Source organism: Ruditapes philippinarum, unplaced genomic scaffold, assembly GCF_026571515.1.
Source record: "Ruditapes philippinarum isolate M1 unplaced genomic scaffold, ASM2657151v2 ctg21754_1_1_1_1, whole genome shotgun sequence".
NCBI classification, from domain to species: domain Eukaryota; kingdom Metazoa; phylum Mollusca; class Bivalvia; order Venerida; family Veneridae; genus Ruditapes; species Ruditapes philippinarum.
The window spans coordinates 1-22103 of record NW_026856493.1 but is presented as its reverse complement, the minus strand read 5'-3'; the positions used below and the strand labels follow the sequence as shown (position 1 = coordinate 22103).

At 31.2% G+C, this 22103-nt stretch overlaps 1 protein-coding gene and 1 long non-coding RNA gene across 2 annotated transcripts; both read left to right on the top strand.

Moving 5' to 3' along the window:
• The first annotated feature begins 6 nt into the window (after positions 1 to 6).
• LOC132746734 (cadherin EGF LAG seven-pass G-type receptor 3-like) lies at positions 7 to 15512 on the top strand. Its single transcript, XM_060735979.1, has 11 exons — positions 7 to 949; positions 1585 to 1821; positions 2944 to 3026; positions 4617 to 4797; positions 7233 to 7320; positions 9684 to 9790; positions 12087 to 12217; positions 13099 to 13280; positions 14397 to 14629; positions 14842 to 14915; positions 15190 to 15512. Exons 1-11 carry the CDS (start codon positions 689 to 691, stop codon positions 15497 to 15499), a joined length of 1887 nt encoding a protein of 628 aa, XP_060591962.1. The 5' UTR covers positions 7 to 688; the 3' UTR covers positions 15500 to 15512.
• Positions 15513 to 20662: 5150 nt separating this feature from the next.
• LOC132746733 (uncharacterized) lies at positions 20663 to 21961 on the top strand. The gene is made up of 3 exons (XR_009628031.1): positions 20663 to 20824; positions 21213 to 21327; positions 21839 to 21961. It is a non-coding gene; the product is annotated as an uncharacterized LOC132746733 (long non-coding RNA).
• Positions 21962 to 22103: the final 142 nt, after the last annotated feature.

Below are 22103 nucleotides of genomic sequence, written 5' to 3'. Positions count from 1 at the left end.
AGTTCCATGAATACAGATACATTGTAGTTTTATTAGTATGGTATCCCATATCCGCCGAAATGTTCAGATATGGAGTAATTGGGCATGAATAAACAAGGTTAGCAACAATGAGATAAGACTTTATCTTACTATAAAATATATTAATGCAGCACGCCTCTAAATTGATGCTTACTTTCATAAAAAATAATCAAAATGTAATAAGAAGAAAAGTATTGTGAAGTGAACAGAAAAAGAAGTTAACACATTGCAAGCGGCACTTAAAATCCACCTAAGAATACCGAAAGGAGGTCAAAATGTGCAAAGGTAGCCCTTTCTGTCATGGAGTAGAAAAATAGCAGTGACTACTGAAAAATCAGTCATTACTCGCACAAAACGTATTAATTATTACTTCAATCTTGAATCGTTAATTTTCTTAAATCTCGGTACTTTTTCTAAAGTTTGATTTTCTTAAAGTATTTGTGTTTTTTACTATATCGTTTTACACTTAAATTTTAATTGAAACGAATGACAGCACAATTTCCAGCTTAATAGTATCGCTGTATAGAAGATGTCTAGGAAAACACATCTTTATATCATTGAGGAGAGATCTTTTTCCACTTTTTTTCTTTTCTGTAAGGTATCGTCTATCATAAACATTTAGTTACTATAAGATATACTTTTGAAAACATGCTTAATTAGTTTCAGGAAAATGAATATTTGTATAGATGGAGAGTCTGGTATTATATCTACAACAGGAATTGATCGGGAACAGATTCCTGATACAGGATATATTTCATTCTTTGTTATTGCAAAAGACAAAGGAACACCTGCTTTAATGAACCAAACATTCGTGAAAATTAACGTTGAAGATATAAATGATAATCGTCCAATATTACTAGAAACAGAATTCAAATTTACAGTCCTTGAAGACACACCATTAGAATATCTCACACATATCTACAAAGTGCAGGTTTGCTTATTTTATCTAACGAATAACTGGACAGTTCCCTATTCAAATATCTGTTTAAGCGACTGATTCGAATTATATTGTATCAAAATAGCATGTGATGTTTAGTACAATTTAGTTTTCAAAACTGATATGTTTATCTTATATGTTATAAACAATTTTGCAGTATCTGAAGTCCTTACAAAGCAATCATTTTTAAAACTCTTTAAAAATATTACATAATTCATATCTTTACAATGGTTAGCTGTAATGAAAGAATTGTAACATAATTATATAGAAAAAGTGAAAATGAAATGGTGGCGTGGCCGAGTGGTTTACACGTCGGGCTAGAAATCTATGATAACTGACTTCCTGGTTCAAACCATGTCAAGGGCAATCCATTGTTTCCTTGAGCAAGAAACTTTACATTCATTGTGTGTACTAGTTGGTCCCAGGAACAGTTTCGAGAGTGTGTTTCAATAAGCTTAAAGCTTCTAACACAGTTGAACTAAAATAAATGTAAAAACTAATTAAAATTTCATTTAATGATCTTATCATTCTTAAAAACTGTTAAGCAACCGTTTTAAAAAAATTACTTCTAGACCTAGACAGTTTTACTCCATTGTTACTTTATACTTTATTCTTTTTATTTTCAATAGGCGACAGACTTAGACAAGAGCAACCAGAATAAAAATGTACATTATCGACTACAAGATGATGCAAATGAGGTTGTTGGCTTAGACAACACAACTGGTGTTCTGAGCATGCTAAAGCTGCCTCATATCGACCAACAATGTACAAATCAGACTTTCAGTTTTAATGTTATAGCTGAAAATGTCGTGCCGTACATTCCAAATGCCAGGCATCCATATATGACGATAACAATACATATAGAGGTATGTTATTAATCCTTATATCATACATATATGACGATAATACATATACGAGGATATACGAGGTATGTATTTGACCTGTGGTGTCAACATATTTTGTCAATTTCATATGTTTTCTGACGAATCGATTAAAAATTGGCTTATTTATTATTTTTATTTATCAGATTTTTTTATTTTTCAAGTTTGTGTCAATATATCGGCTCTCATACATGGTCATTTTGGGAACACAAAATGATGACAACGAAAGATATTTAATTAACTTGGACTAAGATTTCATCTTATTTCTTAGTGACATCAATACAAATATATCAGTTTTCTCTTTTACATTGAAATATCATAATCCTCTGAGTTCATAACTTCTGTCGGATTCCGATTCACGCAAATATTATAAGTTATAAAGATGTTTGACAGGTTATATGGCATAATATAAACGGTTGTTTGGAAATATAACTCGGGCCCCTAGGCAGCCGTTTGTGTATAAATCTTTATAAAACTGCATGTTTGTAACGTCATTTTTCATTGGATAATGATGACGTTTATGTAGTTTTATATACACGGCTGCTGTCGATTCATGAAGAAATCTTACTTTTTTGCTCTAAAAATGATGCTTGCTGTATAATAAATTCGTTATAAAGATCATCGACAGGTTATATGGCCGTATATTAACGGCTGTTTGCAATATAACCCTCGCCTACTGGCTCGGGTTATATTTACAAACAGCCGTTTATATAGGGCATTATAACCTGTCAACTATCTTTATAACTAATGATATAAACGTCACGATAATCCAATGTAAAGCGATGTTACAAACGTACAATATCATAAAGAATCTTTATATTTTAATAAAAAAACACCCATTTGTAACTGTTATGATACGCGTGTCTGCAAACAAAGAAAATGAAAACTACTACAAAATGCTTTAAAATTTTCGTTTGATAATAATTTGTATTAAAAACAAATTTAATACAAAACAAAACAAAAATAACAGCACAAGACACACGAAACAGTTACACAGCTATAAGTATGATGATGTAATCCCTAAGACTTTGAAACATTTGTGAATTATGTCATATGTTAAGTGTATTTAGAATTGAAATATTTTGAATCCCATTTTAATTTTTTCAGGACATCAACAATCAAAGACCCATATTTGAGTTATACAATAAAAGGCACATTATATTCAATTCAAATAGATGGATTCCAGTTATGTAAGTATTAAACATCAAGGATAAGTCAACATCAAGGATAAGTCAAGTATTTCTATTATGTTAAAAAAAAGGACCAAACACACCACAATACACTAAAATACACTCTTTATACGAAAAACAAGTTAATAAACACGGAATCACTGGATTAGACTTATAATTTTATGTAGAAATAATGTTAAGGAATCTTATTTTCTTGCAATACCATATACAGAAATCATCGCACTACTCACATTCCGTATCGTTATTTAGGAGCTTGTTTAGTTTGACTGTGGCATATTTTTACCTGATTTTATTTAATATTTCTTCTTTTTTTGGTCGCAAATGTATATTTCTCAACATAGTGATACGTGTGATTCAATGTGCCCCAAATAATAACTTTGAAAACATGTTTTGTCTATATACGTCCTTGACTTGGTTCCGGTCTAAACTTTCAAATCTAACAGGTCTAGTACTTAAAATTTGCCTATACTTCAGGATTATGTGCGTGGTTAAGTCAGTAAAAAATAAATGTCCTACCGCGTGTTTGATAATTTAGATTAAGAATTATGTGTATTTTTTCTACAAAATAGAGAAAATTAGAATCCCTACAGACAGACCAAAACGACAAAATTCCAAATGTTGCAGGCTCGGTTTGATTGAACATTTTTCAAGTAGGAATATTAGAACCACACAACTAGAAAACGGTCAAATAGTTTAAACTGAAAATATCATAATCACAAAAATAATGCCGTGCCGAGCGATCTATGAGGATTGGAAATATAACATCTCTGATTGAATTTATGAGGCGACCTTTTACAGCCTCCACACGGCACAGACAACGCTCATGTGGCGATAAGATAAAGAAAATACCAATTCCTACAGAACGTTCAAACCGAAAAATTGAAAATGTTGCAGGCTCGGTTTGATTAAGCCTGTTCATAGATGGTACTGTCAAGTGCAAACTGGTGTCCACGCCCCCTAGCGCCGATGTATATAGTAAAGTAATACATCTTAGTATAGTAATACCCCTAGTATTGTAATACCCCTTTTCGGCTACAGACCAAGCGGTATATTGATATCGGAACACTTAGAAGTGCTTAATTTGAAGTAATGATAAAGGTAACGAAACTTAAACATGTTGGCATTTTGACATCCATATAAAATACTAAATAACTTTTACTGTTCTCATTAAAAAAGCAAAAGAAGCTAGTGATGGCTTAAATATATGGGCAATGAGTACTTTTTCGGAAATTTTAACAGTAGTCACCAAATATTAAATTGGCAAAAGGGGAACATAATGTATTTTTAGCTTAATTCTCTTTTAATTATAGGTACATGACATGCTTTTATGAAATAGTAAAATGTGAAAATGTCTTAAATGGTACACGTGACATTTACCTAATAAAACATTAAATAAAATGAACATTAATGATAAATATTCTTTAGTTTATAATGATTCAATATTTTATTAGTTGTTTAAAACTGTAAAACAGAAGTATGCTTCATCATCATGATATATTTTAAACATTATATAAATTGATACTTGATAATAAGTAGCTGGTGATTACACCATGTATGTACATGCAAAACTTAACTTGTGTTTTTTTCCAGTAAACGGCACTCTTTGCACGATTATGACTGCAACCGTAAATACAACAGCATCACGTTTCATTTAACAGACGGCAGCGACCGTCGGCTTCAAATCAACCCGTCGAATGGGGACGTGAAATATAAGGAAAACTCAACTGACCCTTATCGTTACCCAGAATGTTCCAGATCTATCAGTGTTGAGGTATCTTCATGTAATGATTTTTTTTCCTTGCGATGCAGTTTGAGTCTTTAATGTAGTATTGGACCACATTTCTAACGGATCACATTTGAAATACATGTGCTTCAAATTTGATCGCATTTGTAACAGATAAAATGTGTTCCAGATGTGATTAACTAAAACAGGGATTGATATAAAAATCACATAGGTAACAAACGACGTTCTCCAATGAGAATGTTTAATCAGTAATTATCACAAGCACATCACCACTGAACTTAAATCTGCATCATTTTTGTGATCATACTACTTTAGCATATTGATAAGTTGAGTCGCGTAAATGTTTTGGTATATGTTGTCACTCCTTCGATTGTTTTTGTAGAATCTCTTAAAAGTGTGTTATTTTTGCCTTTCATTACTGTTTTAAGTAAGGTATCAGACATATGACTTGTTCTCCCTGAATCGGCTGTAATTTAATTGTTATTTTGCAAGAATGAATTGTATATTTTCTGAAAAGTCGCGTTAATTTTGTTTTTAATTTTGCGAGAGAAGTTTAAACACTTCATCATATGTACTTATGTAAGTATGCTAGCACATCATGTATATTGATACCGATTTTGAGGTTATATAACCCAAAGGTAAACAGTTGTCAGTTAATATAACCAGAAGCACTAAGCGATGAATGAATTGCAAATATAGTGATATAATAGAGTTTGCCAACTCTACATATTTTAAAATAAAAAAAAATGCAGAACCTCTTTCTGAAGATTTATCCTTTTCAGTAAGGAAGTGGAGTAAACGTTGGACGAAAAGTACTGGAAGTAGGCCAGGTTGGATTACGTTTTTTTTTAATGTTAAATAAAGAAACATTTACTGATTTATATATTTCGATTTATTGTATTCTTTTCGCGAAAGCAGACAATACCTTAAGTAGCTTTAAAAAGTGATGTTGCATGCATAATTTTAACCATGTATTTTGTAACAATTTCGTCAAAACCCATGTCAGAGTTATAGGCCTTGCATAGTAACCCCTCAACTATGACTAAAACATACAAAGACATGTATTAAGATTGAATCGAATATATTTACTAGCTTTGAACATTTATATTGTATGCAAAACTTCAATTACGCATTTTCAAGTTCAAAAAGGATCATTATTTTGTTAACACACAATGTCAGAATTATGGATTTTAGATAATTACAAACTTTTACTATTTCAAATAAGCGTATGTAGTCATATGTAAATATTAATAGTGGTTAGTAATGTAGATGCTGTAAAAGAAGTTACAGTACCAAATAAAACGACGACAACAACATCAACAATAACGAGAGCAAATACTTTAAAATACCGCTGCCATCATCACTACCACTCTTCAAAAATACTCTATTGAAGTGAATTGGTCTATAATGGAAGGTCTGCTACACATGTACAATGAATAATTACGTAAATAGTATTTAGTATTAACCGTAGTTAATAACACAACACAAAATAATTGTACATTGGTATGTTGGCACGTGTGGGGTACAATATCTGCTATAACATATATTTATATAACAGATGATAATATAATATCAAAATAACAAAAATGCATTAATATAATAACAATTAATATACATCAGATACATGGTCGTGGTCATTCTAAATCACTTAGAACATTGTCTTTTCAAGCAGAATTTTATGAAACATTTCTTTTTTTTATCAATATTTGAAATACTTCTTGAAAAGTTGCCCATTGTAGTCCTATCTACTTTAAATGGTGACAATTACAATTACTACTTGTACCATTCATCAACCGTGAAATGCATTATTATCTCATTCGTTTACTAACTTTTGCCACAAAGTTGTATTTGTTTGGCAACAGGGTATGTAACAGACAAATAAATAACAAGACAGACGGACAGACAGACAGAAAGACAGACAGACAGTCAGTCGGACAGACAGACGTACAGGTTGAAGGTAATATTGGCCTTTATAGAAATACATTACCACCATGCATCGGACGGCTTTCATTTCCATTAATCAAATTTATTTAATGACAATACTTGTAATCACGTGTATAAATGGGATATGTGTTACAAATTTGATTCAGCAGTAAAAGACACTTTTTGCTTTATTTTGGATATTGAAATTGACATGTTACTTATTTGATTATATGACATTGATGTTACATATGTGCTTCATTTTCATGTGATCCCATTCGTAAAAGAAGTTACAAATGTGATCCGTTTTGAATGTGGTCCAGCATACCAATAATATCATACTATCGGATGCATTTTTATTTTGCATATGCAATTCATAGTTCTATCTTAATAAGGACATTTTGTTTTTAGATCTATCTTAATAAGGATATTTTACTTTCAGAGTTAAAACACATAGAGCAAGTGCAAATCTTTATGTCATTTTTAAAATAATGACCCATCTTTTAAAAAAGGTTTTATTTCTTTTTTATTCTTTTTTACAGATGTATGCTACAGACGGGTGGTTCCAAACAGTTCAAAACACAACTCTATTGCCAGCTGAGACCTTTTATGACCCAATTCCAGTCAAAAGTAAGTATATATCATTTGTGTATACAAAACTGGTTGATAAGTAATTGTGAATTTGTTCCCAGTCCAGTTATTCTTATTTCAACTAAGTAACATGGAAATTAACATTAATGCGTATAGTTTAATTTTTATTATCCCCCTGTGAAAGGATTATAAACACGTGTCACTGTTTAGTTAGTTTCGATTAAACATACTTTAGTGCATCAAATACAAGGGTTGTTCAAAAAGTAATAGGATTGCAGCTCTACTGTTCACAATTTGTAATTTACGTACATAATTTTACCAGAAACAAATATCGGAAGATGTTCACTATTTACAGTGAAAATAATAATACAAAATGTTAACAAATAACAATTCTGTAACATTTTAAAATGTGACCATGATCAGGTCTCGTAAGTGGAGATTAAGCGAGAAAGAAAGAGATCACAATTTCGTTCAAATCTCCAAGAAAAATGCCCAATAGACAGCCATTCTTCACTGTTCACGAATATTTTGAGTATACAAGCATTTTATAACACAACAGGCATTGACTTATAATGCTAATGCAAAAGCGATCTATATCATTAATTTTCACATGTATGCCACCGTACGTTGTTAAAACAATATGATTTTATATAGTAAACTAACAATATTTATCAATTGAAACATAAAAGTGCCGGACAGTAAGCGTACCGTTTACCGTCGATCCATTTACAGAGCTTTTTGCAATTGACGTCACTAACGTCCCGCTTTCATCCTCACACTTTCCTGTTGGAGATTTTGTAATCGCTGTTTTTAAATTGATTGTACTAACTGAAAACGATTGTCCTGATGGCAGGATAATTTTCCTTTCTTAATTTAATCATTTTTTATGTATCTGAAAGAATATTGCCAATTTGTCGGCACAATTTAACGATCACACGAATTTCTGTCTGTTACCAAGTGCCCTATTTCTACATTTAACGCCATGACCACAGCTTTTCGAAACTAAGTAATTATGCCATTTTATACCCGAATGACGTCAAATCTAGATATAATGTCATTTAAATATAAACAAATGTGTTGGTGGAATATATGGACAAACAAAGTATAAATTGTGAATAAATTAGAAGTACAACTTAGCTACAATTACTATTTTTATGTGCTGCGCCGGGTGTGTGTTAGCATAGTTATTAAATATCACAAGAAACACGCATTCATCGCAACAATTAATAAACGTATATTTAAATAAATTTTGGAACAAATACTACGATCCCTGTACATATAAATATATTCTAAATTGGATGAAATATGAATATGCGAGATTCTCAGTCCTATAGCTTTTGAACAACCCTCGTACATGTCAAATATTACAAAATTGATAAGTATATAACAATAAGCAAATAAGTTGGACAGCAAGTTCTTGCAACATTAGATTAAGCCCTTCCCAGTGTTTATAAAGTGCAATGTCAACATGTAAGAACTTAAAAGGAAGCGAACGGTAGGTAGAGACCGTGGGTTTAATCTCATTTGACCTTACTTGAACCCCTTCAGTCTATAGAAAGTTGTTTACAAAACAATGTGTAGACTTTGGGAAGCGCTTTTCATCTATCAGTTACGTCAGTCAATATATATATAACAAAAGATTAATCTGGTGATAAAGTGCACATCATTTACATCGTGTACCGTTGAATGTTACACTTTTTTGAATAATATTGGACGTGAATGATTTTTGTGATATCAACTTAAGCCCTTCTCTGATAAATTATGTCGTTGTGAGTTTCAAAGGACACTATGAAGTGAAATATACTGAAATCACCAGAGGAGTGAAACTGTACCCTTCATGTGCCTGTGTGCATTAAGTTACAAATGTTTTAATGACAATCATTCATTTGTAATTTATATCTTTTACGAGTTTATCTATTGTTCTATGGAATTATTAACATAATGACCTCGCCATAAAAAGCAGTAGCATGAAGAAACGGCTTAGAACATGGACATTTTGTTAAAATGGGCATTCTGTGTGAGTGGGAAAAATGAAAAAATATTTATATTTTAATTTCGTTAGTCTATTTATGTAACTTTTGAATCTTGAATTTTATATCATTATAATACTATCCCATTATCGTATACCATATAATTGTTTTTGTAAATATATTAACAACTAAAGCAAAATAGGTAAAAAGAGAAACACACAAATGTGGGTCTTTGCTCTAAGACTTACCAAGTTGTAAAATCTTCTTAGCAAGTTGTAAAATCAATCAGGAAGTCACACACACACGCACGTACGCACACGCACGCACGTATAAATACACACATGCACGCACGTACACTCGCATATAGATACGTAGATAAAAGGTTTTGTATTACATTATACTTTAAAGACATGTTTTCCTGAAAAATTTCAGATTATTATACAATCATGGTAAAAGAAAATTCTACCTATAACACAAGTTATGTGATTGGCTTCTTAGACTGTTCAGACATTTCCTTAAAAATCTCTGTAAATGATTCAGTAAGTATAGCGCTTTTCTGACAATTCAAAAGTTTCACTAAAGATTATTATTATTTTAACAAAAACGTATTTGCTTTTTATATATTGTCGCTATTTAAAGTAAAGTACGTGTATAACTAACAGCAATTGAAAAGAAATAAAACATTATAAAGAATTTTTCATGAATACTACATGATGCCAATATATAGAGAAAGTGGCATTACAAAATATATCGGGTAAGGGTAAGAAAAAAGAAGGGCGAGGCTGTGCTTTTTTGTAATATATCCTTTATCATGTCTACAATTTTAGTATGCGTTTCTATATTACAACAAAATCCCGCGCGACAGTAATATTTCAAGTTCATATCTATAATAAATAGTCCGAAATGTTTTTGTATTATGTAAGAGAGACTGACTCTAAAATTAAAAAAAATTCTATTCGATTTAAAGTTCATAAGTTTATTTTTTTTCAAACAATTTTAAAAGAGTTAAAAATATTTCAGTCTTTTCAATTTATTTAGATATGTATTGATTAGGTGTTTGTTAAAAATGAGGGTGATTGATAAAGGTAAATTTTTCAGGCATTATTAACAGAAAATAATGTTATGACATGATTCCGTTATTCAATGAAGCAAGTCTTAAAAATTTTGCCATCAATTTACTATATATCGTTTTTATACGACTGAAAACCTGTGAACCGATGGAAGGTAATTGAAACTAATCGGCACAATGAGAACGATATATAGAGAGTAGGTTTATTCTTCCTCCGGCCAAGGTCAAGGTCACACTTAGTCATTATGTATAAATTTCAAAATTTCGTGCCCGCTTTGTATAATTTAAATCGCTAGAGGAAAATGTAAAATATTTGGGGAGAAATGCTATTTATAATAAGACGATTTGCAAAATGCCTGTTTTGACTTCTTCACATCAAATTTTGACTCGTATTGTGGTCAGTTTTTTTATAGTTACTTGTAATAGAAAACCACATTCATTTCAGTCTTATTGTGTAAATTTAAAATGCACCGAGTTTAGATAGTTGGTTTGTAGCAAAGTAAAATGGATCTTTACAGTATTGATATAAATCATGCCCTTTGTGCCATTATTGGCCCGCCTCAGTGGTCACTTATTTCATATAGCCCTAAATAGGGCGAAAACAGTCTAATTGTTTGAACTTCAAATGTACAGAGCTTAGATATTCGGCGTGCAAAGCATTGTCGTGTTGACTTCCACAGAACTGACATTAATAAGGTCACTTTGTTCGGCTTTGTTTGGGCTTGCCCCGCTGGTAACTTAATTTATATAGACTTATATATATATAGAAAAACACAATTAATTCATATTGTGTTGAAGCCTACTAGAGATATTTGACATGCTACATTGCTAAGTAGATCTCTTCCAATGTTAAATAATCAAATTGTTTCTTCTTTCCGAATAGTTATATCGTAATTCATAACCAAATTGGATATCCCTGAGAGACTCTGTATAGGAAACGCTCTTTTATTTTGTGGAAAACATAACCCGCAGTCTTTTATATTGGCTTGTGCATGCATAGGGTAGGAGCCTTACAGAAGTTTATGAATCGCACGTAGGGTAAAGCAATGTCACTACTCTTGGGCATAAGCATAAAAAAGATAAAAACATTTTTCGGACAAGTTTCATAATTGGGCCTATTCGCTTATTTAAGATTTTTTTTATTACTCAAAAAATATGATAAACAAGATCAACAAGGAAAGGTGGCGTTCAATGAACGCAACCCCCACATGACCCAGCAACAAGAACCAATGGCAAGGAGCCCAGGGGGACCCCAAACAAAAACAGGACAGGGCAAAGACAGAGCACGGACAGGTTAATCATTAAATGATAATTAATTTGTAACTGATTAGGAATTCAAAGAAAATAAAAATAGGCCCACAAAGGGGAAGGGGACAGGAGACCGGGGGGGGAGGGGGTGGGGAGTAATCAAAGAAATAAAAACTAGAGGCAATGGGGAAGATACTTACCGTAGACGAGAAAACAACAAGGGACACAAGCAAAAGTGTCACCAAAACAGTATGAAACAACATAAGACATACATCTGAGGAACACAGTGGGGCGCCGCCTTGGAAACCAACTTTCAGTCTGGCGTAAATTGCCCCGCCTTTGCGTTGCTCACACACTGGTTTCTTCGATTTGAAGATATTGTTATTGATTAACATGATTATTATCTGAAAATACAAATCACTGTTTTATCATCATACAACATTCATCAAAATAGGAAAATAGCAAAGCATGTACCTTGTATTATAGTAAAATACATTTTAAAAACATGATTATTTCAGCGTTTCAATATAGATCAGACCGGTAAAAATGGAACAATAGGTGTTACAAAAGCTTTGGATTACGAGACGGAACAAGAGATTTTGGTAATAGTGTCGGCATATAATATAGAGAAGCCTTCTGCAAGTTCCAGGTTTGTTCAATGAATAGACGCAATTATCTTTGCTTTTAAATATCGTTATAGTAAATACATAATTATTGATATAGTAATTTTTTGCTTGTTTCTCCACATGTAATGTATACTATAAAAATTGTTTATCCTATATCGATTTGATATGTATTTCTGACATGATATTTTTGTGTTATAGTATAGTGCTGTTTTTTCCTATTTCGAATAAATTTTCACTAATTACTTTTTTATGTCGCTCCTTATAACTAAAGCAAGTTTTAAAAAAGCAAAGAAAAGTTGATTATAAATTACCAGGCGTATTTTGAATGGATGATCTGAGGAGTTTTACTATTTTGGTTCAGCAAAAATTAGGATTTTATGCCCCAACTTGTGGGTGGGGTACATAAATTTGCGTTTGTTTGTTCGTTCCGCTGCCACTCTGTTCTTTCGTGCTCTGACAAAACTGTAAAATATTGGATACTCGTGTCCTATGGACACAATTCTAGTTTCATAGTTGCTTAATTACTCATCCAGGAATATTTGCATAACTGCCGAACGCCAATCCAACATCCAAGGACAATTGACAAAGCAAAGTTCACCTTATCGATGTAATGATAGTATAAACACCAGTTGCACTTAGTCATTTACTGATCTTAAAACATGTAAAGTTAAAGGTCTGTATTTAGACGTTCAATCAAAACTGTTTGAAATCGGGAGATTTATAACTCGTATTGGTCCTGTGTTTCAGTATTTTTGGTCCGGACAGTCTCAAATTGGCCATGTGTTTTAATTATTGTCATCATTGAGGAAAACATCCTATAAAATAGTAAAAATGCTATGTAAACTTATGCTGTGTGATATTTGGTTGAATCAATTAAAAATATTGCTTCTTCTTATGTTTTCAGTTCTTTAGTAAGGGTTATTATTGAAGACCAGAATGATGTAAGCCCAGTTTTTACAAACAAAACATATACATATAGTTTACGGGAAAATGAATTGCCTGGTAGCCGTTTTGGTTATGTATCGGCATTTGATAAAGACACAAACAGTATACTTACTTTCGGTTGTACGAATGACGCACAAGATTGTAAGTATGAGCAAAATTACCTTTATATTATTTATTTGACACGTAAAAATATCAGAAAATATTCATAACACATACGTGTACTTTAGCTTTACGATTTAAATTATAGACATATAAAAGCCTACTTTTTATCTTTTGAATCTTTTACAAACCAAATTCAACAAAGGGCTTAATAAATAGCAATGGAAGAAAGTAGATAAAAATTTGAAAACATTGTGAAAGATTTTAAAAATTAAACGGACTTCATTAAAAATGAGCAAAAATAATATTCAGATCTGATTGATGGCTGTTAAAAATACAAATACATCCATTCTATTTACCTTTAATATAGTTGAAATTTAAGCTGTGCAAACATTTAATTGATTTAAATGAAACAATGTCACGATAATAGGTTAAAAATGAGAAATGAGCACTCACGTGACAAAGTATAAAACATCCGAGAAGTAAAACTACTAAATTGCACAATGGCAAATTGGACCCGAAAACACATTTTCATACCCTCAACAATCTTACCACTAAAATACAAACAAACTTTAACAGCTTCAGCATCAGAAATAAGCGCAACAGGTTGACTTAGTTTTGCGAGTAACGTAGTATAGCCAAAGAACGTATGCCTGAACGTTATATCGCACATAAACTGGTGTGCGAGCACTGATCCGTATATCACGTGATCAGCGGTTGGTCATGTGGTTTAAGGCGGTAAAAATCCTCGAGGAAATCAGTGTTATACTCGGCTTCAATTGTGAAGGACAATTTTATTCCAATTCGAATACTGTATTTCAGCAAATTGTTGTAAAAATGCTTTGCAATAAATATTTGTGATATAAATCGAAAACATAAAACAGATTTAATATAAAGATTGTTTAAATTACAGTCATGCAATCGCTCATGTTGGCAAAATAATTGAAACATGCAATAGATATATTATATCTAACACTTGTATGATGTGGACAGTTTTCCAGAGTCTTTTAACATTCCATACAATGGGCCTTATTTCTGGTTTTTAACATATCATACCTTGGTTCAAATAATTTGTAATATGAATTTCAAACACTCATTAATATCAAGTTAAAAAATTGACTGCTGACATTACTTAATTATTCTTTATCTCTATTCCAGACTTTAAAATAAACAATGAGGGTGTTCTTACACTTGCAAAGTCACTTGATCTGGACGGAAACAATTTGACTAATCCAATTAGTGCTACAATATTTGTAAACGACACCATACATGTTTCATACGCAGACGTTATCATCAAAATTGAAAAAGTCAATGAGTTCTCACCTCAATTTGAACACGTGAATTATAACTTCAGTGTTCTCGAGAATAAAAATGCAGTATGGAACATAACGGTAATATTTTATTACGGTTCATAAAATTGTAATGTTAAATTGAGATATACCTGTACCTATATCACTTCACGACACTTGAATTACACAGTTTTTATTTGTAAAAGTATCTTTGTATAACGTTTTTCTATTGAGATAATATGAACAAACTCATCACACAATTGGAAAATCTTGATTTTAAGTTTTCATTTGCCTTTCAACTTCTGCTTTTATAGGCACATGACCAAGACGTTGGTGAAGACGGACATATTGCAAAGTATTCCTTGCTTGTACCAGATAATTGGATTTGGTATTTATCTTTAAAAAATGTTTTGGTTTCTATTACAAATATTAGTTTTGTTTTTCTATATGTATATAAAGTCTATTGAAATGTTCATATAAATGTTATCAAATCAAATTTCATATTCTACAAACATTTTATTTTAATTTAATGGACCAGCAAAAAATAACACAAAACGAACACACGCACGCAAGTACGCATAAATGAAACAACAACAACAAAAGAAAAACGTCATAAGCTTTGAGTATAACGATATTGTACAAAAATTTATGACATTTTCAAGGACCAAGAATGTGTCTGTAACAAATGAAGGAAAGGTTCACGTTGGAGGAATAGACAGAGATATTATGGGTAAAAACAATAAGTTAATGTTTGCTATTGAGGCTACTGACAATGGACACCCAAGTCGGTCGGGAATTGCATACATTACACTTATTGTTAATGGTACAAACGACAATAAACCGGAATTTCCTGACAATGAAAAGAATGTATCTGTCATCTTGAAAGAAAATCTACAATTATACCCGTCAATCTATCAGTCGAAGGTAAGGAATGAATGTAATATTATTTATAAATATATAACTCGTGTTTAGTTGTTTACCTTTGCATGTAGTTATATGTTAATAATGCCTCCTTTAAGTATATAAAGTCCTGTTTCTGAAAATGTCTCTCACCTGCTATTAAATGTAAAAATTATAAAGATTATTCCACTCTAATAGTGAAGTGACATTGTGCCCATCCAAGTGTAAATTAATGGTGCGCAGGTAAAACTCAAAATGACTAAATACATTTTGCAGTAATTGTGCTCCATTCTATATTTAACTATGCAAAAATAGTCAATAATTAACGTGAATAAGTTACATGACTAGTTTGCATTTCTATAAATATCGTTCAGAATGTATCGGTAGTGTTGAATGTTTCAAATTAAAAGGGTAGTCTATTGTATCTTAAACATTTTTCATCACAATTATTAATCAATCGCCATAATGAAGCCAACCGTTTGAAAGATATAAATATATTACTAATTCAGTCGAACTTGAGCATAATGTCCCTTTAATACTTAACTTGCTGAAATTAAAAGTAATTAGCCTTTGCCGACTGTATAGAGACACTTCAGACTACACGTCCATGTAGTCTGAAAGGCGCTATACTGTTGGCTGACCATTTTTATGTTTTCATTATGACGATACAAAATTGAAATGAGTCAATTAAAAAAACAAACAACAAAAATAATAAAAAATAATAATAAAAAAGAAAAGAAATAAAACTTGCTGCTATAGGACCAACAATGTTGAATAGGAAAATTTTATGAAACATGGTAAAGCCACGATGATACACTAGCAAATCTGATGATAAATAGATTGTACAATATTATGCACTGAAGAATAGACGGTGTAATATATTTACAACTACCAACACAACACATAAACACCCTAGCACATGATTAGTAGAAACCATATTAGCAATTGAAATTGTTTAGTTTATATTATACAGACCAAATACTATAATAATTTGACGAATAAGATAAGAATATTAGACGAAAGAGGAATCCGACAATATTTATCCGATCAAATAATTACAATGATATTGGAAATACAACAAACAACACATATTTATGTCTCAAACACAAGTACAATAATTAAATGAGACAAGTTAGAAAGGAACAGGAAAGGGGATAACATTAAAGTCATATCGAAGCTATACAATGAAGAAAAGATACACCATATTCAGTTAAGTAAACAAACCATAAACATCTTTATTGAGGTAAATACAATACCATTTCTTTTAAATTTAACTTTTTTAAGTTTCATCAAACTAATAAGATTATTTAAAATAAATCACTAAAAATCTCACGCATTATTGTCAACACAATTAGTATTTGGTTTCAATAATTATAGTAAGTGACCAAGAAAATAAAATAAAATAAATTAATAAATATTTGTTAAAAAAAACCCTGCTGTTTTATACATATGTTTGTCACATAACTGTGAACTATCGCTTCTTTAAGAGTTAGGCGTGGATACATTCATTTCTGTCTTAAATTAATTTTAAAAACATTCATTAACTTGCAAAGACACGATGAGCTATTGTATTACTTCATGGCTGTATACATTCTTTCATTTTGCTGTGCATATAAACGTTATATTTTTCTCCTTTAAATAGATAGGCAATATAATCATTGCTAAAAAGAAAATATACACTATATATTTTTCTCTTTCTAATGTTTATACCAAATCATATTTTCAGAGATATCAACAATAATATACGAGTTTTTGAAAAATAATGCCAATGTCACAGGAAATTTGTCTGAATGTACGGAATAATCTGTGGTAACATATACAAGGTAATACTACAACACCTGACAAATATGTTTATGAAATTTATGATCGAATGTTAGATTTACATATACTCGATATTAAAGTAATACCATGATAAGAATACATGTTGCTAGATTTGCATATTAATGATGCTAGTCGGAGCATTACCGAATATAAAATATATATCAAGAATATAAGTTAACACATATACATTCCATAAAACAAACCGCAGATACAAGATAGACAAAACATAGAGGAAATAGTACACCGATACATGATATAATCATAACATTATAAATAATAATTTTACAAATATTCAAGATATTAGATATAATAATATAGAGATAAGACAACAAACAACACATAGTATGACAAGATAGAGTAATAAAAAATAAGTACACGTTTAACAATATAGATAATATTAGATAACAATAGAGATATAATTAAATTGGACGATCAATATAACCATACATGAGATAACACACATCTAGATCCAATTATAGGAGACAACCAGGAATCATAATAAGACATAGAAGAACACGATAAACTTACTGAATATACAGATCTATGTGTACTCTAATAATACTCACTGAAAATATATCAAAAATTAATAACACCACTATGTAACAGAACTCAATACACAGAGATACAGCAATATCTCTTGTAATTTTGTTGTGTATAATAGTATAAACCAGAAGGGTACACTATGTATATCACAAGAAAATTATTAAATTACGGCAGAGTAATGCATCAAATAGAACATGTATGTATAATATGATAACAAAAAATGGAAGGTGATTTATCACTGAGGATAAATAGCAGATAAGCTAAGACCGAATTATTTAGTACCAGTTACGCAGGGTCTTGAATACGAATTTACCGGCATAAACCAGAACTGCGCTACTCGGCAGCATAACAATCTCTATACTTTCATAAGTGAAGACTACATTGAAACAACCGTGACAGACACCAAACTATTCAATTATAAAAACTAGAACATAAAACAATAAAAAACAAACAAAAAATGAATAAAAATGAAATACAAAGAGAGACACAACAAATGCTTAAATAGAATAAAACACACTCAGGCGATAATAATTTAGAGATGACAAGTAAAGATTGAGACACCAGACATAAGCGTGACGATAATACTTGTGCATAACAAGGCCCTAGTACATATATACACGGACAGATATGATAGGAAAAACTAATAGTGTTATTTTTGCTTCACTTTAGGACATAAACAGAGAATCACTTAACACTACCAGCAATATACAAAATATGATTACATAATTTATATAAATCATACATGTACATAAAATAAACCATTTAACGCAACATATAATATACAAAACAGCAGTACTATATAAGTTAGATAAGAAAAAAAGATACGCACTGACTTGTAATGCTTTCATTTGAATACTTTATAAAATTTATCTAAAAAAAACAAAAACACTTTTCATCAAACACGACATACACTATGCCAGGTACGCATAAACTACTAGTATTTTAAAATGTGCCGCCCCCCCCCCCCAAAAAAAATGTATATATTAAAAAAAAATAAACTAGAGTATACAATACTGAAATAAGCAAACTTTTAATTAATTTAAACAGAAATACCTCATAATAGCATATAAAGTGGAGGCAGTTAGAAATTCGTTGAAGTGTATATTCAGCGGATGGGAAGAGCAATGGTTCAATGTTGGCATTATCTTCTTTTTAATTCCCTCAATTAGTTAGCTTCTTTTTTGCCAAGAGCATTACACTAAAAAATAAACTTGAGATTGACTTGACGTTCGAATATAAACAGAAAATGATAAGGAATTGTGCATTGAATTATATTTTGCATCTTTATTTGTTTTACGTATCTTCCATTGTTTATTTTTTAATTGTTTTTCTGTCTGCCGGACAACTGTAGGACTATATAAGGTTTTGTCTGCCTAGAAATGTATGCAATATACACATATAAATATAAAAACCGGAACAAATAAAACGGAGTAGTCAGAAAAATATAATGTCTGTATTTCAGTCATTTCCTTTTATCTAATTTCTAATTCTTCTTTGTCCAAATCATTATTAAAATATATCAAAGACATAGATATGATAATTGAAATTTGAATAGATGGCAATTTTAAATTAGCAATACCAATAATTGTAGGTATAGTGTCATTTGTAATAATCTTCTATGGTTAGTATTGTTATCAAGGACACATTCAATCAATTTTGAACATTTTTTTAATGAAAAATTCTGCTGTCCAATAAGCATACACATTTTACGGGGATGGTTATGCTCTTGTTTAAATATCTGGATAAAAGTGATCCCTTGGAAGTGTTTAACACAGCAACGTTACATGACAATTGCAGACTCGGTCGTTTGCGTCTGTACATGAGGAGTAATGAAAACGTGCAACATTCCTCATGCCCCCCTAGCACCGGCTTGAGCGGTACCCAACTCTAGACTATTAAAAGTGCTGGACGCAATTATATCGAAGGTCCAGGAAAATATAACAACACTGAAGTGAAGTACGGGACATTTTTACGGCGACCACACAGCACTTGACACCAGCCGTTGTGATGTATAAATATCTTGAGAAAATCACTTAGAAACATTAAAACAGCATAGTTACATGAAATCAAGCACTTGAGTCCAATATTCTACATGAAATAAAATTGTGAAGACATATCGTAGATCGAAAAGCCTGAAACCCTTGTTCCTGGCTTGACAGGCAGCAGGCACTCTAACATTTGTATTTAACATCTAAAGATTGGAACATAAACCAAATTACAGTTCCACTTAGTCAAAAGTACAAACTCCAATGTCAATTCAGCAGTTTTTTAAAACTTAATTCCAACATAAGGTGGTGGCCACGTGGTTAAGGCGCCAACCTCTCGGTCAAAGGATCACGGGATCCAGCCCTATTCGTGTCTTAACCACGTTTCCTCATATGCCATTAGTACTGGTTAGTGCTATGAAGCGGACATGAAAGTGATTGATATGGGTTGCAAGAACTTGTTTTGCAATCGGGCTTGAATAAATATGAGTATGTTTAAAACTAAATATATCCTTTTTGGTTTGGGGTTTGCTTTGAAATAAAATTATTTTAATGTAAATGCAAATGCTGTGTTGCACAAGCCATTTAAACTGGCCCCGGATATGCTTTGTTTTGCGTCGCATGTTAAGATATTACCAGAGTATCAACTCTAATATCCCAAAAATTAGCAAGCATTATATTTACAACAACAACAGCAACAACAAACATTCATGAAAGATAGATGGCGAGAATGTTTTGTTTTCATTTCAAACTTGATACATGTTTGGAAAACAAATACATATAAGTCATAATGAATCCTTTAGATGAGTACCTCGTTATAATGATGAGTATTTGTCATGTGTTGTAGACTTGTTTTTATCAAGCTTTGTAAACCTGTTTTAGAGTCATAGCTACAGATGCAGATTCCTCTGAAGAATACAATACCGTCACTTATTGGACTGAAGACTTTGTTGATAAAATTGACATTGATCCAAGAACAGGAAATGTATCTGTCATTGGCAAACTTGACGTCGATTTTCCGAGTAGTCTAACGGTATTAAATTTCACTGTAAGTTTTATATCTTAGAAAATGATTCATAATAACGAAACCAGCCCCAGAGGTTAAAACACTTTATTCGGAGTTTGCACTAAAATACCAGGATTTCCATTTCTCAATATACATTCTGTGCTATTTTCTGAGGAAGATATCTAGCAATCTTTCGGGACGTATGCAGTTCTACTCAGGTCTCTGATATAATGCACGATGGATTTAATATCTATAGTAAAGCTTGAAAGTAATCATTTGGCCTTAACATTCTTTTGGCTTAAACCCCAACCGATTAAGACCATGACGCAAAAAACAACATATGTTCCTGTAGTCTGTTTGATGATTAAAGGAAGTTTTTAAGTTATATATAACTTTGCCAACATTTTACATATTTCCCGCCGATTTGTAGATATATGCAACTGATGACTTGAAGAAGAGAGACACACGATCGAATCACACTGTAAAGGCGACTTTATCATTATACCTGCAAGATTGTAATGATAACAGCCCAATTTTTACAAAAGGTAGTTTCTTAAAAAGTAATACTTAATCCGATAAGCAAACCATTTTTTGAAATTAAGAAAACGCAATGCAGGATCTAAAATATGTTATTACTGCTGCTTTATCTCTCATTTGTGGGCTTCGCAAATGTGTGGAAGTCTTCAGTGACTTATGTTTTTTTTTTTATTTCATATATGGAATGTGAAGTTGCATAAACTTATTTTTGTTTCTAATCTTTGTTGCCAACATAATAATGTATCTGATGAAAGTCTCGGTAAAAATCGCTTTCCATGCAGGTGACGTGATTAATATAATGAATGTTAATATTTGAGGTAAAAACGTTCTGCATAACAAAGAATAAAAAAAGAGTTATATTTTAAACTTCAAAATTTGCATTAACCTATTATCCTTTTAATCTCACTGTGAGCCTTTATCTGTACATTGTTTTTCTAAATTGACAATTATAATTGTATTGTAACGACTCATCTTGTAATATATGTTTACTTAATGTAACAAAACATATCACTATTTCAGAAAAATATGTTTGTTATGTCAATGAAAATAGAACGGGAAAATTCAACTGCAGCGTTGAAGCTAAAGATGGGGACTCCACTCATACTGATATAAAATACACTATATTGAGTGGAAATGAAAAGGTAATGTTGGCAATTTTACTTTAATACATTTAGTTCTTTAAATTTATCACACTAAACAATACTTGTTTTTTATAAATATTTGATTGGTATTTGTATTTGTAGCATGATATTTTACATACTGTTCGGTAACAACTGTATTTTTT